The 12,489-nt window shown below is 48.2% G+C and overlaps 6 protein-coding genes across 6 annotated transcripts, besides 8 other annotated features; all 6 read right to left on the reverse strand.

Moving 5' to 3' along the window:
- Positions 1-12,489: part of a sequence feature (heterozygous, non-Esmeraldo-like haplotype) that runs on past the window's edge.
- Positions 124-144: a microsatellite.
- Positions 633-699: a sequence feature (CT-rich).
- Positions 866-2,374, reverse strand: Tc00.1047053511283.10 (hypothetical protein, conserved; the record flags this gene model as incomplete). The annotated part of the gene is made up of 1 exon (XM_815838.1): positions 866-2,374. One exon carries the CDS (start codon positions 2,372-2,374, stop codon positions 866-868), a length of 1,509 nt encoding a protein of 502 aa, XP_820931.1.
- Positions 977-1,021: a sequence feature (CT-rich).
- Tc00.1047053511283.20 (protein transport protein sec13, putative) lies at positions 2,879-4,009 on the reverse strand (the record flags this gene model as incomplete). The annotated part of the gene is made up of 1 exon (XM_815839.1): positions 2,879-4,009. One exon carries the CDS (start codon positions 4,007-4,009, stop codon positions 2,879-2,881), a length of 1,131 nt encoding a protein of 376 aa, XP_820932.1.
- Positions 4,431-4,475: a microsatellite.
- Tc00.1047053511283.30 (hypothetical protein, conserved) lies at positions 4,533-5,933 on the reverse strand (the record flags this gene model as incomplete). The annotated part of the gene is made up of 1 exon (XM_815840.1): positions 4,533-5,933. One exon carries the CDS (start codon positions 5,931-5,933, stop codon positions 4,533-4,535), a length of 1,401 nt encoding a protein of 466 aa, XP_820933.1.
- Positions 6,761-6,846: a sequence feature (CT-rich).
- Tc00.1047053511283.40 (syntaxin 5, putative) lies at positions 6,865-7,857 on the reverse strand (the record flags this gene model as incomplete). The annotated part of the gene is made up of 1 exon (XM_815841.1): positions 6,865-7,857. One exon carries the CDS (start codon positions 7,855-7,857, stop codon positions 6,865-6,867), a length of 993 nt encoding a protein of 330 aa, XP_820934.1.
- Positions 8,002-8,046: a sequence feature (A-rich).
- On the reverse strand, positions 8,159-8,632 carry Tc00.1047053511283.50 (hypothetical protein, conserved; the record flags this gene model as incomplete). The annotated part of the gene is made up of 1 exon (XM_815842.1): positions 8,159-8,632. One exon carries the CDS (start codon positions 8,630-8,632, stop codon positions 8,159-8,161), a length of 474 nt encoding a protein of 157 aa, XP_820935.1.
- Positions 8,711-8,751: a microsatellite.
- On the reverse strand, positions 8,997-10,007 carry Tc00.1047053511283.60 (hypothetical protein, conserved; the record flags this gene model as incomplete). The annotated part of the gene is made up of 1 exon (XM_815843.1): positions 8,997-10,007. One exon carries the CDS (start codon positions 10,005-10,007, stop codon positions 8,997-8,999), a length of 1,011 nt encoding a protein of 336 aa, XP_820936.1.

Consider the following 12,489-nt stretch of genomic DNA (forward strand, 5'->3'; position numbering starts at 1 on the left):
AGAAGAGATTTAAACGGAAAAAAAAGAAGAAAACAGTGGCAGTGATAAAAGGGGCATAAGAGCAACAAGATCATCAAAATATAAACATTCCTTTTTCTTTCCTTTTTTTTTTGTGTGTGTGTTTTTGTTTGTTTGTTTGTTTGTGTTAATACACAGTGAAGGCGGAACAATTTCCCCTTCTAAAAGCCCACAATAAAAAGCAAAAAAAAAAAAAAAGTGTTTTTTTTTTTAGAGGAAGGAAGGGAGAGAGATTTGGTTTTTTCCTCTTGTATGTGTGGGAGATGCATGTACGCGTGCATGTGTATTTATATATAATACATATCTTTCCTGTGCAGAGTCTTGGTTGTGCTTCATATCTTCCCCTTTGTCCTTGTTGTCCTTGTTCCTATTCTTTTCTTTAGCTGCTTACTCCTCACTCCCCATTTTCTTCTCTCTCTGGCTGTGGTCTACTCTCTCCCTCAGTGTGCGTCGTGTCTCCTCGTCAAACTCCTGCCTTCCTCTTTTTTTATTTGTTTTTATTACATGTTCCTTTTGCATCTGCTCCAAAGGAACTGCCCATTAATTTCAGACAGGCAGTCGCGCCGAATTGACAACTCTTTCCTTCGTGGCGCAAGTGGGAACGTACTGCACGACTTCTCGCCCTCTCCATGCCTCCTTTTCCTCCTCCTCCTCCCTTCTTTTTCCTATTCATCCCCCTTCCACATGTCTGATCTTCTTAGCCCCCTTCCGCATGCATGAGACGGAGAGGGTGAAAGTTTTTTGTGTTTGCGGTTATTGTAAGCCCATCATTACGGCAGTTCGACACCCGGAAGTTGTTTTTTTTTTCCTTTTCTTTTTCATCCTGCCTTTCATTTTGGTTTTGTTTTCACGCTTCGACTGTCTCTTCATTTTGTGTGACTAAGCCAATTTTATCGGCTGTCACTTCCTTCTCAACCTCATCTTTTTTCTTCTGCACTTCTTCGGTTGCAGCAGCAGTCTCCTCCTCCTCCTGCGGCTGCTCCTCTTCTTCCTCCTCGTCATCGCTGGAGAGTTCCAGCTCGCCCGTCTTGATGTGGCTCTCGTACTCCTTTTGTTTGGAGCGAATCGTCTCCACCGCGCCATCAATGGCAGACAAAGCTACGGGTGGCTCCTCATTAATGAGTTGAAAAAGACGAATCTTATCCTCCGGGTGCTGCAAGACACGATTCTTTGGAGGGGCTTTCTCTGACTTCTGCTTCTGGTTCTGCTTCGTTTTGCTTTTGCCACCCGGGACGGCCTTGTGGGGCTCAGAGAATTTCTTGCCGTCATTCAGCAGAACAGCACCCTCAGGAAGAAAATTTGTAGGGTCAAACGTCGCGGCGGCACGTTTTCGGGCGAGTTCTACCTCCTCCCGCTGTACCATGACCTTTTGGTCTTGCATGTAGCGCAGCAGTGTCTTGCACGCATCAATCTCTGCTTCGTATGGGTTTTGGCGGCGAAGCGCCCGCGCCCGCTTGGCTTCAATCTTCGCTGCATTCTTGCGCTCCAGGTACCGGCGCCGCCGTTCTTTTCGCTCCTCTTCCATCTTGGCAATATACTTGGCGCGGGCCTCCTCCCGCCATGTGTTCCAAGCATCCATGGCTTTCTTGTGTTCTTCGCGCAGACGATCCATCTCCCCACTTAGTTTGGTAATCTTGCCGTTAATCTCCTCACACTTTTTGTAGATCTCTGCTCGATTCACCCCACTGCTGCGTATCTCTTGCTCCTTCTGCTGCTTCGTTGCCCGCTGCTCATTATATTCTGCCCGGAGGTTGCGAATGCGCTCATTAATTTCTTGCCACTCACGCTGCAGCATTGCCTCACGGTGCTTCGCCTCTGTGATGGCTTCTGTCAGTGGCTGGAGCTCAACCAGATACCGCTTCGCCTCTTCCAATTTACTCAACTGCCGCACCGCGCGCTTCTCTGCACCGAGGCCACCACCACTTGTCTCCATCCTGCGAGTTACAAATGCAATGGCGTCGTCGATTTCCTTTATTGTCGTGAATCCGCCCAAGTCGTCCGACAACTCGCGAAGTCGGCTCACACGCTCGTCATGCAGCTTCTGAATCCTCTGAATCTCCTCGTTTTTTTTAAACCGCATCTCCTGCTCCACCTTACGCTGATTATCAATCTCGCCCATTCGCTGACGCAGCCCATCAAGCTCCTTGCCCGACTCCTCGCGCCCCTCACGTGGACCCAGCGATGCCCGCAGCTGCTTCACCTCATTCAGCAGGGCTCGCTTCTCCTCCGCAAGAGCTGACATCTTGGCGCGAAATGCAGCGGAGTTTGGCTCCTTCGGGCCGCCGGGCATCGAGAGCCACGGCGGCATGCGCTTGCTCGGTGCAGCAACAACAGCAGCAGCCTCCGTGGTAGTCATGGCTTCCTCCGCCGGCTTTACAAAACAAAAAATTTAATTTCTTGCTTTTGAGTTAGCGTGGGTTCTCTTCTCCCCTCACCAGCTTCCACAAAGGCCCAACAGATGAGAAGAGCAAAGACTTTGAAGGCCACGTGGATGCGTACACAGCACGTCCATCAAGCCACCGAGGCGGAAGTGCATTAAAAAGTGAGGCGTTCACCGCGAGCAGAGTGTCATTTAAATAACTGTCAATTAAACATGCGTCGCAAATATAAGGGAAAACGGAAACCAGGAAAAAAAAAAAAAAAAAAAGGAGAATCTCCTTTTATTCCCCCTTTTTGCCTCTTCTTCAAAGACAAATTCGATCATTCTTGAAGGAAAACAAAACAACAACAACAACAAAAAAGCGTGGCATCTCCCTTCCCTCCTTCGCAAAAAATGCTTCACTGCTCCCTCACTTGTCGTGATTTTCTCCTACTTTTCTTTCCCCCCTCTTCTTCTTGCGATGCCTCGGCCCGCATCTCTCTACCGCGTTCCAGATTGGTACTCGCTTAGGGGTGTCTTCAGCCATGGCTGCGTGAATTCACCGTTTTCGCGAAGAATGTAGACCTCAGAATCCCCTGTTGTTACCACCAACACCTCTTCCGCCGGAGACCATGACAGGCGCCACACAGGCTCTTCAAAAAGCACCACGCTGCGTTCCCAAATGCCGCCACTTTCCTTCTGTAAATACTGTTGCGGCCCGTTTGTACTACTGCTTCGCTGCCTTTCCTGAATGAGTGCCCCTAATTGGTCCCATGGTTTGCGGTGAATGATAACACTTTTGTCTTGTCCACAAGAGGCGAGAACCGCGTGTCTGGTTGCAGCACACAGAGGGGCAAATGCCACATCACGTACCCAATCCGTATGGCCCTCCAAAACTTCCAACAGTTCAAATGAATTTGCCATTGGACTTCCTTCCTGCAGACACCACAAGCGCACCTGCGAATCACAACCCCCAGACGCCAACAAAACGGCACCGCCCAGCGATGGACGCATGGGTGCGAAGGAAACGCTCGTCGCCCCCATTGCATGAGCAATGTTGTTGCTATTGTTGCTGAGCTTTAGGCTGTCACGCCAAACGCCACCCTCAAACACGGTCACCGCCACAGTTCCATCGCTGCTGGCTGTCGCTACCATTGGGGTTTCTGGAGCCCATTGCACAGCGTTCACGCTGCCGTGATGGCAGTCAATAACATGTACCGGAGCCCACTGTTTCGAAGACTGAGACATCTCTTTCCATATAATTGCCTTATGATCGTAGCCTGCAGAAGCGAGAGCCATGCCAAAACGAGGATGTGCCCAACTTACCATCCACACCGGTCCCTCGTGGCCTGTAAGTGTGGCAATACGCTGCAACTGACCATTTTGAACGACGTGGATGCCTATAGTGCGATCTGAACTTGCAGTCGCAAGAAGCTGCCCGTAGTAATCAAACTGTGTATCGTGAACCACATCCTGATGTTCCAGCTGCTGTTGAATCGCTTGTGCCGGTGGCTGTGCGTTCATCGGCATCTGTGGTTGACTTTGGGGCTGCGGCGGCATCTGCTGCTGCTGCTGAGGTGGATAAGCACCAGGAACGTGCTGTGGAAAGCGCGGCTGCGGCGAGCGAAGCATCTCCCACCGTGACAATAAGTGTATATTTATATATTTACTAATTTATCCCCTTTTCTTTCTTTATTACTCTTTGGCCGCTTGCTGTTAATTGATGGAATCTTTTAAAGTTCCTCTCTTCCCAACGCAAAAAGCAGATATTGACGTCTAAAGATTGAATAAATGGGTATTACAATTAACGTAAGACTCCTAATTTTCATCAAACAAACAAACAAAAAAAGAAAAAAAAAAGAGAATATCCCAACAGAAAAAACATAAAAGTCAAGGAATCTCATCTAACGTGAAATTACCCTTTCAAGGGATGGGGGCAAACAAACCAGCAACAAGAGCACAACAACAAACAAAAAAAAAAAAAAGCAGATGTCGGTATTCCCTCCAACCAGCCACACGTGCATCCTGTCTGTTTCTCACTCTCCCATACTGTTGTGTGTGTGTGTGTGTGTGTGTGTGTGTGTGTGTGTTTGCGTGTTTCCGCCTTCTCTCCCGCATTTCATAAGCACACCACCAGCACCACCACCACCGTTGATCAACACGACCCTCTGTCAATGGCCATCACACTCTCCACCGCCGCCGCGACAAGTCCACTTCCCACGCCATTATAAATTCCCGTCCCCACCTCATCCTCATCCATCCAATCCTCCTGCAGTGCCTCGTCACTCGCCCAGGGTGTGCAGGCAGACGTGGAGACACCTGTCTCTAGGGAGTCGTACCCTTCCATCGCAGCTTGCCGTAAAAGAGCCAACTCATAAAGGGTTAGATGTGTGTGAACTAGTTTTTTCTCTTCACGTTCCAATACCGCCCGTGCAACTTTCAACGCAGATGACACGAGTGCATGGCGCTCCTTCTTTGCTGCTGTTTCCTCATTCATCATTTTGGCACTGAAAAGCTCATCCGACATGGCCTTGTCGGTGTCACACCGTCGACGTTTCCGTCCCACGGATCCTGTTTCTTCAGTCTTAACCACCTCCATGTCTGCTTCTGCCAGCTTCACCTCAGAAACATTTGGAATACGGCGTTGCAAGACTGCAATTGACCAGTCTCTATGATTAAAGGGAAGGGGACAAAGCTGAAGAATATCGTTGTGACACAAAGACACCTGATTATCTTCTTGAACATTAATATGGAGAGATGGAATACATGGTATATTACCACCCAAGGCTTGCCGTTTTCCTAACCAGTATTGACGCACCTCTTCCACCACTGATGCATCTGCCCCAGTTGCCAAGACACTATTAAAACTTGAAACCGGCTGTCGTTGCACAGGAATCTCAGGATTGCCGTAGGAGCCCACTTCAAATGCGGTTATAAGTTCCTCTAGAAGAGAAAGTGAAATTTTGTGACGCAATGATGATGACGACGATGAAGACAAGAAAGATATCGAAGGAGTCGTTGAGCAGTCTATACTTCCAGTCTTGCCTTTTGTTGCCACTGAATTCGATGGTGTCTCTCTTTGTGCAATCCACTGGCGATCATATTGATCCGCAACATACCGAACCGTTACACGACGTCGCGTAGACAGTTGAGAACCATGCAGCTTTTGCCCCGAAAACACAAATGGGTTTGCATTCGCAAGAGCAGACTCCCATTCCGGGCGCACGCGTATCTTCGGAAGCGCAATAGAAGCCGGTGCTGTGCTATTCGTGCCGCCCGCTGTAATTGGATCCAAGGACGAGGAAACGGTTTTGTTGAGAGGAATCGAGGAAAAATTCGACCCTGTGCTGTTGAAAGTCGATGGCGATGTCAACTCACTGCGAACTGACGATTGTCGGGGAACGGAAGCACTACACACACTTGCGTTGGCACTATTGATGGGCGCACTCATATTATTCGCGTCATTGCCCGCAAACGGAGGTGTGAAGCCCTGTTGCTGCACAGTAATGCGTCGGAGTGAAAGTTCTTGTGAAGCCAACAACTTTGGGTGAATCATTTTCCTTTCGGCTCTCTTCCTTCTTTTCTTTTTTTTTCCTGTTCGCTACCGCCGCGGCCCCCTCCCTCTCTCCGCCCTTGTCTCAACCGTCGAATTGAAGTTGCAATATTCCCCTTCAATAACTGCGGAACTGCACCACCTCTGCGTGCTCGCCTCTCGCCCCCTCCAACTCGACGTAAACAAAAAGCACGACACGCAGTGAAGAATCCCGTCACTTTCGGTGCTCTTCAATTTGTCTCTCACGCCACACAGCCGGCCACTGCAACAACGCGCACGCAGAAATAAACACAAAACAACAACAAAAAAAGGGGAAGGCCGGAGGGAGCCCACCACAACTACAGGACTCAGCCCCTCACTGCTCCGCGCTGCAGGGTATCAATGGTAAAGAGAATAAATGAGGAGAAGTTGATGCATACAGATCCCCAACAAATAGACAGAAAAATAGAGTCTGAGAGAAAGAGGGTGCTGCGGGTCCACAGAATCAGAGAGGCAAAAGAAGATAAAGTAAAAAGGGAAAAAAAGGCAAAAACACACAAAAGTTTTACCAACTTTCTGTTTGTTTGTTTTTTTTACTTTTTTTCACTCCACTTGCCTCTTCACCCAAATGCCTCGTGTTTGGTAGAGTGAGGATAAATAAGGAGATGTCCACAGCCATTACTCGCTTCCACGCGCAGACAAACACCGCACCGCACGGCTTGCCTGCTTATTCCTTTACCCCCCCCCCCCCCCCCACACACCCCTGACTCGCCTGAATGCACACAAAAAGAGTCGAACAAGAGGAGAGTTTTGCACAACAAAACAAAAGGGGCAGATGATCGAACTCCACATCTCCCTTCCCTCGTTTTTCTCCCCTCCTCCTCTTTAGTCTCTCTCTCTCCTTCCCTCACTTTCCCTCCATCCCACCCTTTCTATCCATAATCCTCGGTGAGGTCTAACGCACAATGACCAGACCGAAAAACAGCAAAAAAAAGAATAGGATACCAAAGATCTTTAATATCAAGCCACGGTTTGAGCTTAAGTTTGCCAAGTATCGCATCAACTCGTTACTTCCAGCGTTCACGTGTCGCAGCGCATTGTCCACGTCTGTGTCTATTCGGAGAACAACCTCGTCCTGCTCGTGCACAAGTCGTGCAAAGTCATTGAATAGTTCACCCACCTCCACAACAGTGGCCTCAAGTTCCCGAACTGCCTCGGCACGCTGTTTGTAGTACTGCGCATTACTAGTCCCTGACATCAGTTGCTGTCGTTGAAGTTGATGCCGCTCCTGATCCTGAAACAACGCACTTTCAAATGTCTGCATACGTTCACTCGTCGTAAACATATTGCGGCGCTGTGCATTGTCCTTCATCGCCCGCGTTTGTTGCTGCAGCGTGGTCCGAAACTCCTGTCCGGTACGGGCAAGTCGTGTTCGCAAAGTATCCACAACCGTGTCACTATGCTTTGCAGAAGTTCTGACAACAGAATCTGCGCCTCCACCCGAATTCCACAGACTATGGGACTCAGCGGATGTCCCACCGTTTCTTTTGGATGCCGCTGTTTTCTGTGCAACAAGCGCCCGCTGCTTGAGCTCCTCCAGTGTTTCCAAATCCGTTTGAAGCCTCTGCAATGACGATTTGACCACTTGTGTGAGCCCCGTTATTTCTGATGACTGGTCCTCAAACACACTTTGCCGTTGGGTGAGTTTCGTCAGTCGCATTATTGACTCCGACACCTTAGCAAGATCCATTGAAAACGCCTGGGCAAATCGATTAAAAAGCTGCACTTCGCTGCTGGAATGTAAACCCGAGTGTGGCGGTCGCGGCGTATTCCATTCAGCCGCCAAAAAAGCCGCAGATGACGTCTCTTGAATGCTCGCTCCACCTACACCCTTCATGCCCTCAAACAAACTGTAGAGTTCGTGGGAACGATCGCGCTGGACCACCATCGGCAGGCGGCACGGATCCTCCTCGCTTATCGTTGTTTAATGTTATAACTCCAATTAGCCGCCTCTGTACCCACGGCAGAAGGCCAAATTATATATAAATAATGGCGCCCCTTCTCCCTCCTTCCTTCCAATGTGCAGAGCTGCAAAAAAAAAAAAAAAACGGAAAGAATGAATAAACAAAAAAAACAATTCGGATATGCGGATGCATAGAAATAACGACAACAAAAACTGGAGGCGGTCCAATGGATATCGCCCCAACGACAAAAAAAGAACAAAAAAAAACCTTATTTGGGGCGGGGTGTTATTCAGAGAAGGAGGAGTATTCGTCGTCCTCCATTCCGTCACCCGTAAATTCCTCGTCATCACTACTCAACATGTCCCTTTCAGCGCGAGATCGCTTAGACTTGTTAGCCTCATTGCGACCATAAAAGGGATCCAGCCACTTCTGCATTTCATTTCCGAGAAACGCCTCATATGCTTCGGGCACAAAAACTAAACGTTTTTCCTCCGAGGCACGAACGAAGTTCATCGTGCTGCAATTCGCCTCATTCAAATTACGCTGAACGTCATCATCGGATTTGGATGCATCGTGGGCGCTGCTCTGCGTCATGATGGCGGTGACCAATTTCCCCTTGTATCGCTGGTTGAGTCGCATCACCATTTCAAATGCCGGAGCATCGCGAAGGGACACCAAGGCGCCATGCTCAGCGCGAACACCTTTTAGCTGAGGGCGTAGCACATCCAATGAGGAAGTTAACTGGGGTGCCGCCGTCATTTCCTCGGCATTCAGCAGTCCAAACACGCAGAAAAAAATGGGGCAAGTAAAATGTGAAGTGCTAAATTCCTGACACTTCAAGAGCTATAACAACAAAACCAACAACAACAACAAAACAAATCTGTAAGATGAAGATGTGGAAACAGGCAAATAATCCAACAATTATTATTATTATTATAGCCAAAACTTGTGATGCATCCCGATGCCGTTGTTTTTCTCTTCATGTCTTTCGTCTATTTTCCAAGCAAAGATTCAAATCCTTCATGCTTTTCTTTTCAATTCCCCAAATTTTTTTTCATCCAGCAAACTTTCCTTTTGTCTCCTTCTGTCGGCCTGTTTTTTTTTTTTTTTTCCTCTTCGTAGTTTACATGTACGCATAGACACATCCTTCGCCGCCACGCTCCCGATCCACTAGCTCATTCAACATCGCATTCCGTCTCGTCCAGAGAAAACTCTTTACCTCCTCTGCCTGCAAAGTACAGAATTGTTCGTGCTGCAAGACCATAATGTTAGACCGTTCTGTAGCCTCATTCCCAATGATATGCCGTGACAATTCCGCAGAAAGTAGGCGCTTTCTCATTTGATACCGCAATTGATGATATTGCGCCTCCATATGTTCTTTGCGGAATATCTGCGAAATAATGCCAACGTAAAAACGCTGAAGCCTTTCTACATCCATTCGCTCCTCCTCCTCACTCTTCTCAAACAAGTACACCTGGTATGCCTGTTGCCTCTTCCAATTGTGGTAGGCCAATTCACGCTGACGCTCCTCTGCTTCAAACATGGACTCCTCTCGCCGCTCTCGCTCCACCTGACATCGTCGACTTTCTACCCATTTATGTACCTCATCTCCTTCAATGGCCTTACGTGCAAGGGGTTCCCTCAAAAATGAAATCGTTCGGCGATGAAGACCCTCCAAGATAAACACAGCCTCCAAAAGCATGGCGAAAAATTCAGTTACTATCATTCTCCGCCCAAATTCCTCCGCCTCCACCAACGGTAGCGAAGTGCGATAACGACGACTCCACGCAGTAACACCCAGTGCATTGCCCGCACAGCGACAAATAGCATAAAATTCCTCTTCTTCGTACTCATTCAACTTCTCGCGCTCTGCCCATTCCTTTTGCAGCACCTCCCTGAGAATATTGAGATTAAATTTGTCGTCACGTTGCTTGAATGAATCATAAAAGCAGTTGAAATATCTTCTCTGTGGGATGCTCGCGGTAGCTTTGGGTTTTCTCCCAACTGTGTCTCCATACAGCAGCCGGTTTTCCTCCGCTCGCATGGCGTACCAGGTATCATCTTCCTCAAAAAGATGTTGCCGAAGCAAATCGAAGCGATGCAGCGCTTCGTCAGACGTGACTCCCTCGCACATCACAAATGCCAACTCCACTTTGCCTTACAAAAGAGCACGGCGATAGGAAAAAAAAAAAACAAAAAAAAACCCATGCGTCACGCCAAAAAAGGTCTCTCAGGGAGAGGGAGAAAAAAGTACATAAATGGGAAGTGTCACCAGGTGCACAACACATATACATATATGTCGCTGTACTTCTAATTACAGCCACCGTTGCCCCACAACAAGATGAAAAAGAAAAAATGTTCAAATGCATAAGACGCCTCTGTTGGACAACAACAGGGAGTGCCTGGTGGGTAGAGGTGAACATGAAGAGTGAAATCCCCAGGCACAGGGCAGCGGCGGAGAGCACCTTTTCTAGCGGGTCGGTTCCTACCAGAGCCGCCTGCCACCACGACAGTGCGAATACTGTCTTTAGGGGCATCAAATATTTGCGCCGGAATAAAGTAACCAGGAAGGTAAGTCACTCATCTCGCACCCCATCTCGTGACGGCGTTTCCGGATGGACTCCAGTCTAAACCACGATGCGAACCACGGTTCCACCACTGCATTTGAGTTCAACTGGACGCAACGCGCGTTTTTCGACCTACCGCAAAAAACGACTGTCGCCCCTTCACAAACGTGATGGATTCAACTTCTCCAGCCGCCGCGGCATGAAATCCAAAAGTCGAGTCTGTAGATTAAAAAAAAAAGATGTTTCGACAATGACAGCATAACCACATCTGCCAAAGCCTCCCACTCTGGAACGGAGCCCTTTCCGGTGCTCTGCTCCGCCCCTATTTGGTCGGAGCTCAAGGAAACAACACGGTCCCCACCTTGGAGCAGGCACGCACCCAAATAATCATTTACTTCACGATACACGGTGGTCAAGAAGAGGGCAGGAGGCGAAGGTGACTTTTTAACGCATTTGTCCACGCAATTAAAAAACGATTTAGCAAAGCGATATGTTTTATGCCGCATAAATGGACGAATATGCATTCCCACATAGTGATTTCTTTTCAACAAGGTGTTCAACTGTATGGAACGCAAAACGCGATACATTACAGGCATTGATGAAAGAAATATCAACGGCAACAATGAGAAAAATGGATCCCTGGTGAACCACGCCTTCACAACAGGCCTTATGTGCTTCTTGACGCAAATGGAGTGGAAGAAAGTATTGACTGCTCCAGATGTAGATGAATTTCTGTCCAGAGAAAAAATCAACCTCACGGCTTTCAGAAGAGTCCCCACATGCAAAGTGCTTCCAAAGTCTTAGCTTTTTGTCACGACTCATACGGATAATAATTTTCGCACCACCATCTTTAAAGAGAGCCACCCCTTTTGAACTGTTCGGCCTTCTAAACCCATCGTGGTAAAGTTTCTCAAAGTTGGCTAAGTGACATGACCGGAAATAAGCTTCAAAACATAAATTCATTCTCCACACGAAAAGCTTCATCAGATGCATTCCCATGCTCGACAAAAGGGAACAGTGTTGGCTAGAGGAACGCCGCTGTGAATGACCTCAGCGGAGTGGACCAGTCCTCCATGAGAAACACACGTCCCGACAGCGACGCCGCAATTAAGACGCTGGCAAGTGCCTGAACACGGTTCCCAAATCCGACACTAAAAAAGCAAACAATGTACTTTTGATTTGCCTTGGGTTTCCCCAAAGTTACCTCCCTGTGTCGACGACGATGCGATGGCAGCGCCCTCTTAAAGGCAGGATTGTACTGAAGCAAAATTACCTCCCCCCACATCCGCTTCACCATCACTTCACAGAAGTCGCGTTTTTCTTCCGTGTTTTCATCGCTGTTGCTGGGGGGCTGGTGTCAGTTCCGTTGTGATGGCGGAGGCCGTCTCCATGTACGTGTCCATCCATCGCCGGGACTCTGTCTCCATTTCGGCCCCCGCCATCGCTTTTAATTCCGCCTCATCCGCAAGCAACACTCCTGAGAAAAAGCACGCCATTACAAAGCCGGAAAAAAAAAAAGGACCTGCAAACCCAAACGTCGTCGTACGTGCAAACCTCCTGCCATTGAGGCCGTCACCGCTAGAAGTTCAAGGAGGATCCATAAATCAAAGCAACAACTACAAAAACAACAAAAAAGAAGAATGGCAAAAAGCAAAGCCTCACCAGATGCAACACAACCACAAAAGGAAAAAACCCACACCGGTAGTGAAATAAACAACATGCACCAACAAAAAAGAAAGAAAAAAAAAAAAGGAGGAATTCAAAAGCCGAACGAAGTTGTATTCGTCCTGCAAATAATTCCACAGCAAGAGCATAAGATTACGGACCCGGAATGATGAAACAGGGATGCAAAACCCCACACGACACTCATGCATATCCACATCCTTTTAAGGCGCTGCAGGGCGCTTCATCCCCGCCACATTCTCTCAAACGGGTTCCAAAAAATTCACTTTCAAAAATCAGAAAAGTAAAAGAGAGGCACAAAACATAAATAAAAAATTTGTGTCCTGTCGACTGGGTGAAGGTGCCAACAGCCCAAACCCCCTTCCT

The sequence above is a fragment of the Trypanosoma cruzi genome, genomic scaffold, assembly GCF_000209065.1.
Source record: "Trypanosoma cruzi strain CL Brener 1047053517087 genomic scaffold, whole genome shotgun sequence".
In the NCBI taxonomy this organism is placed as follows: domain Eukaryota; phylum Euglenozoa; class Kinetoplastea; order Trypanosomatida; family Trypanosomatidae; genus Trypanosoma; species Trypanosoma cruzi.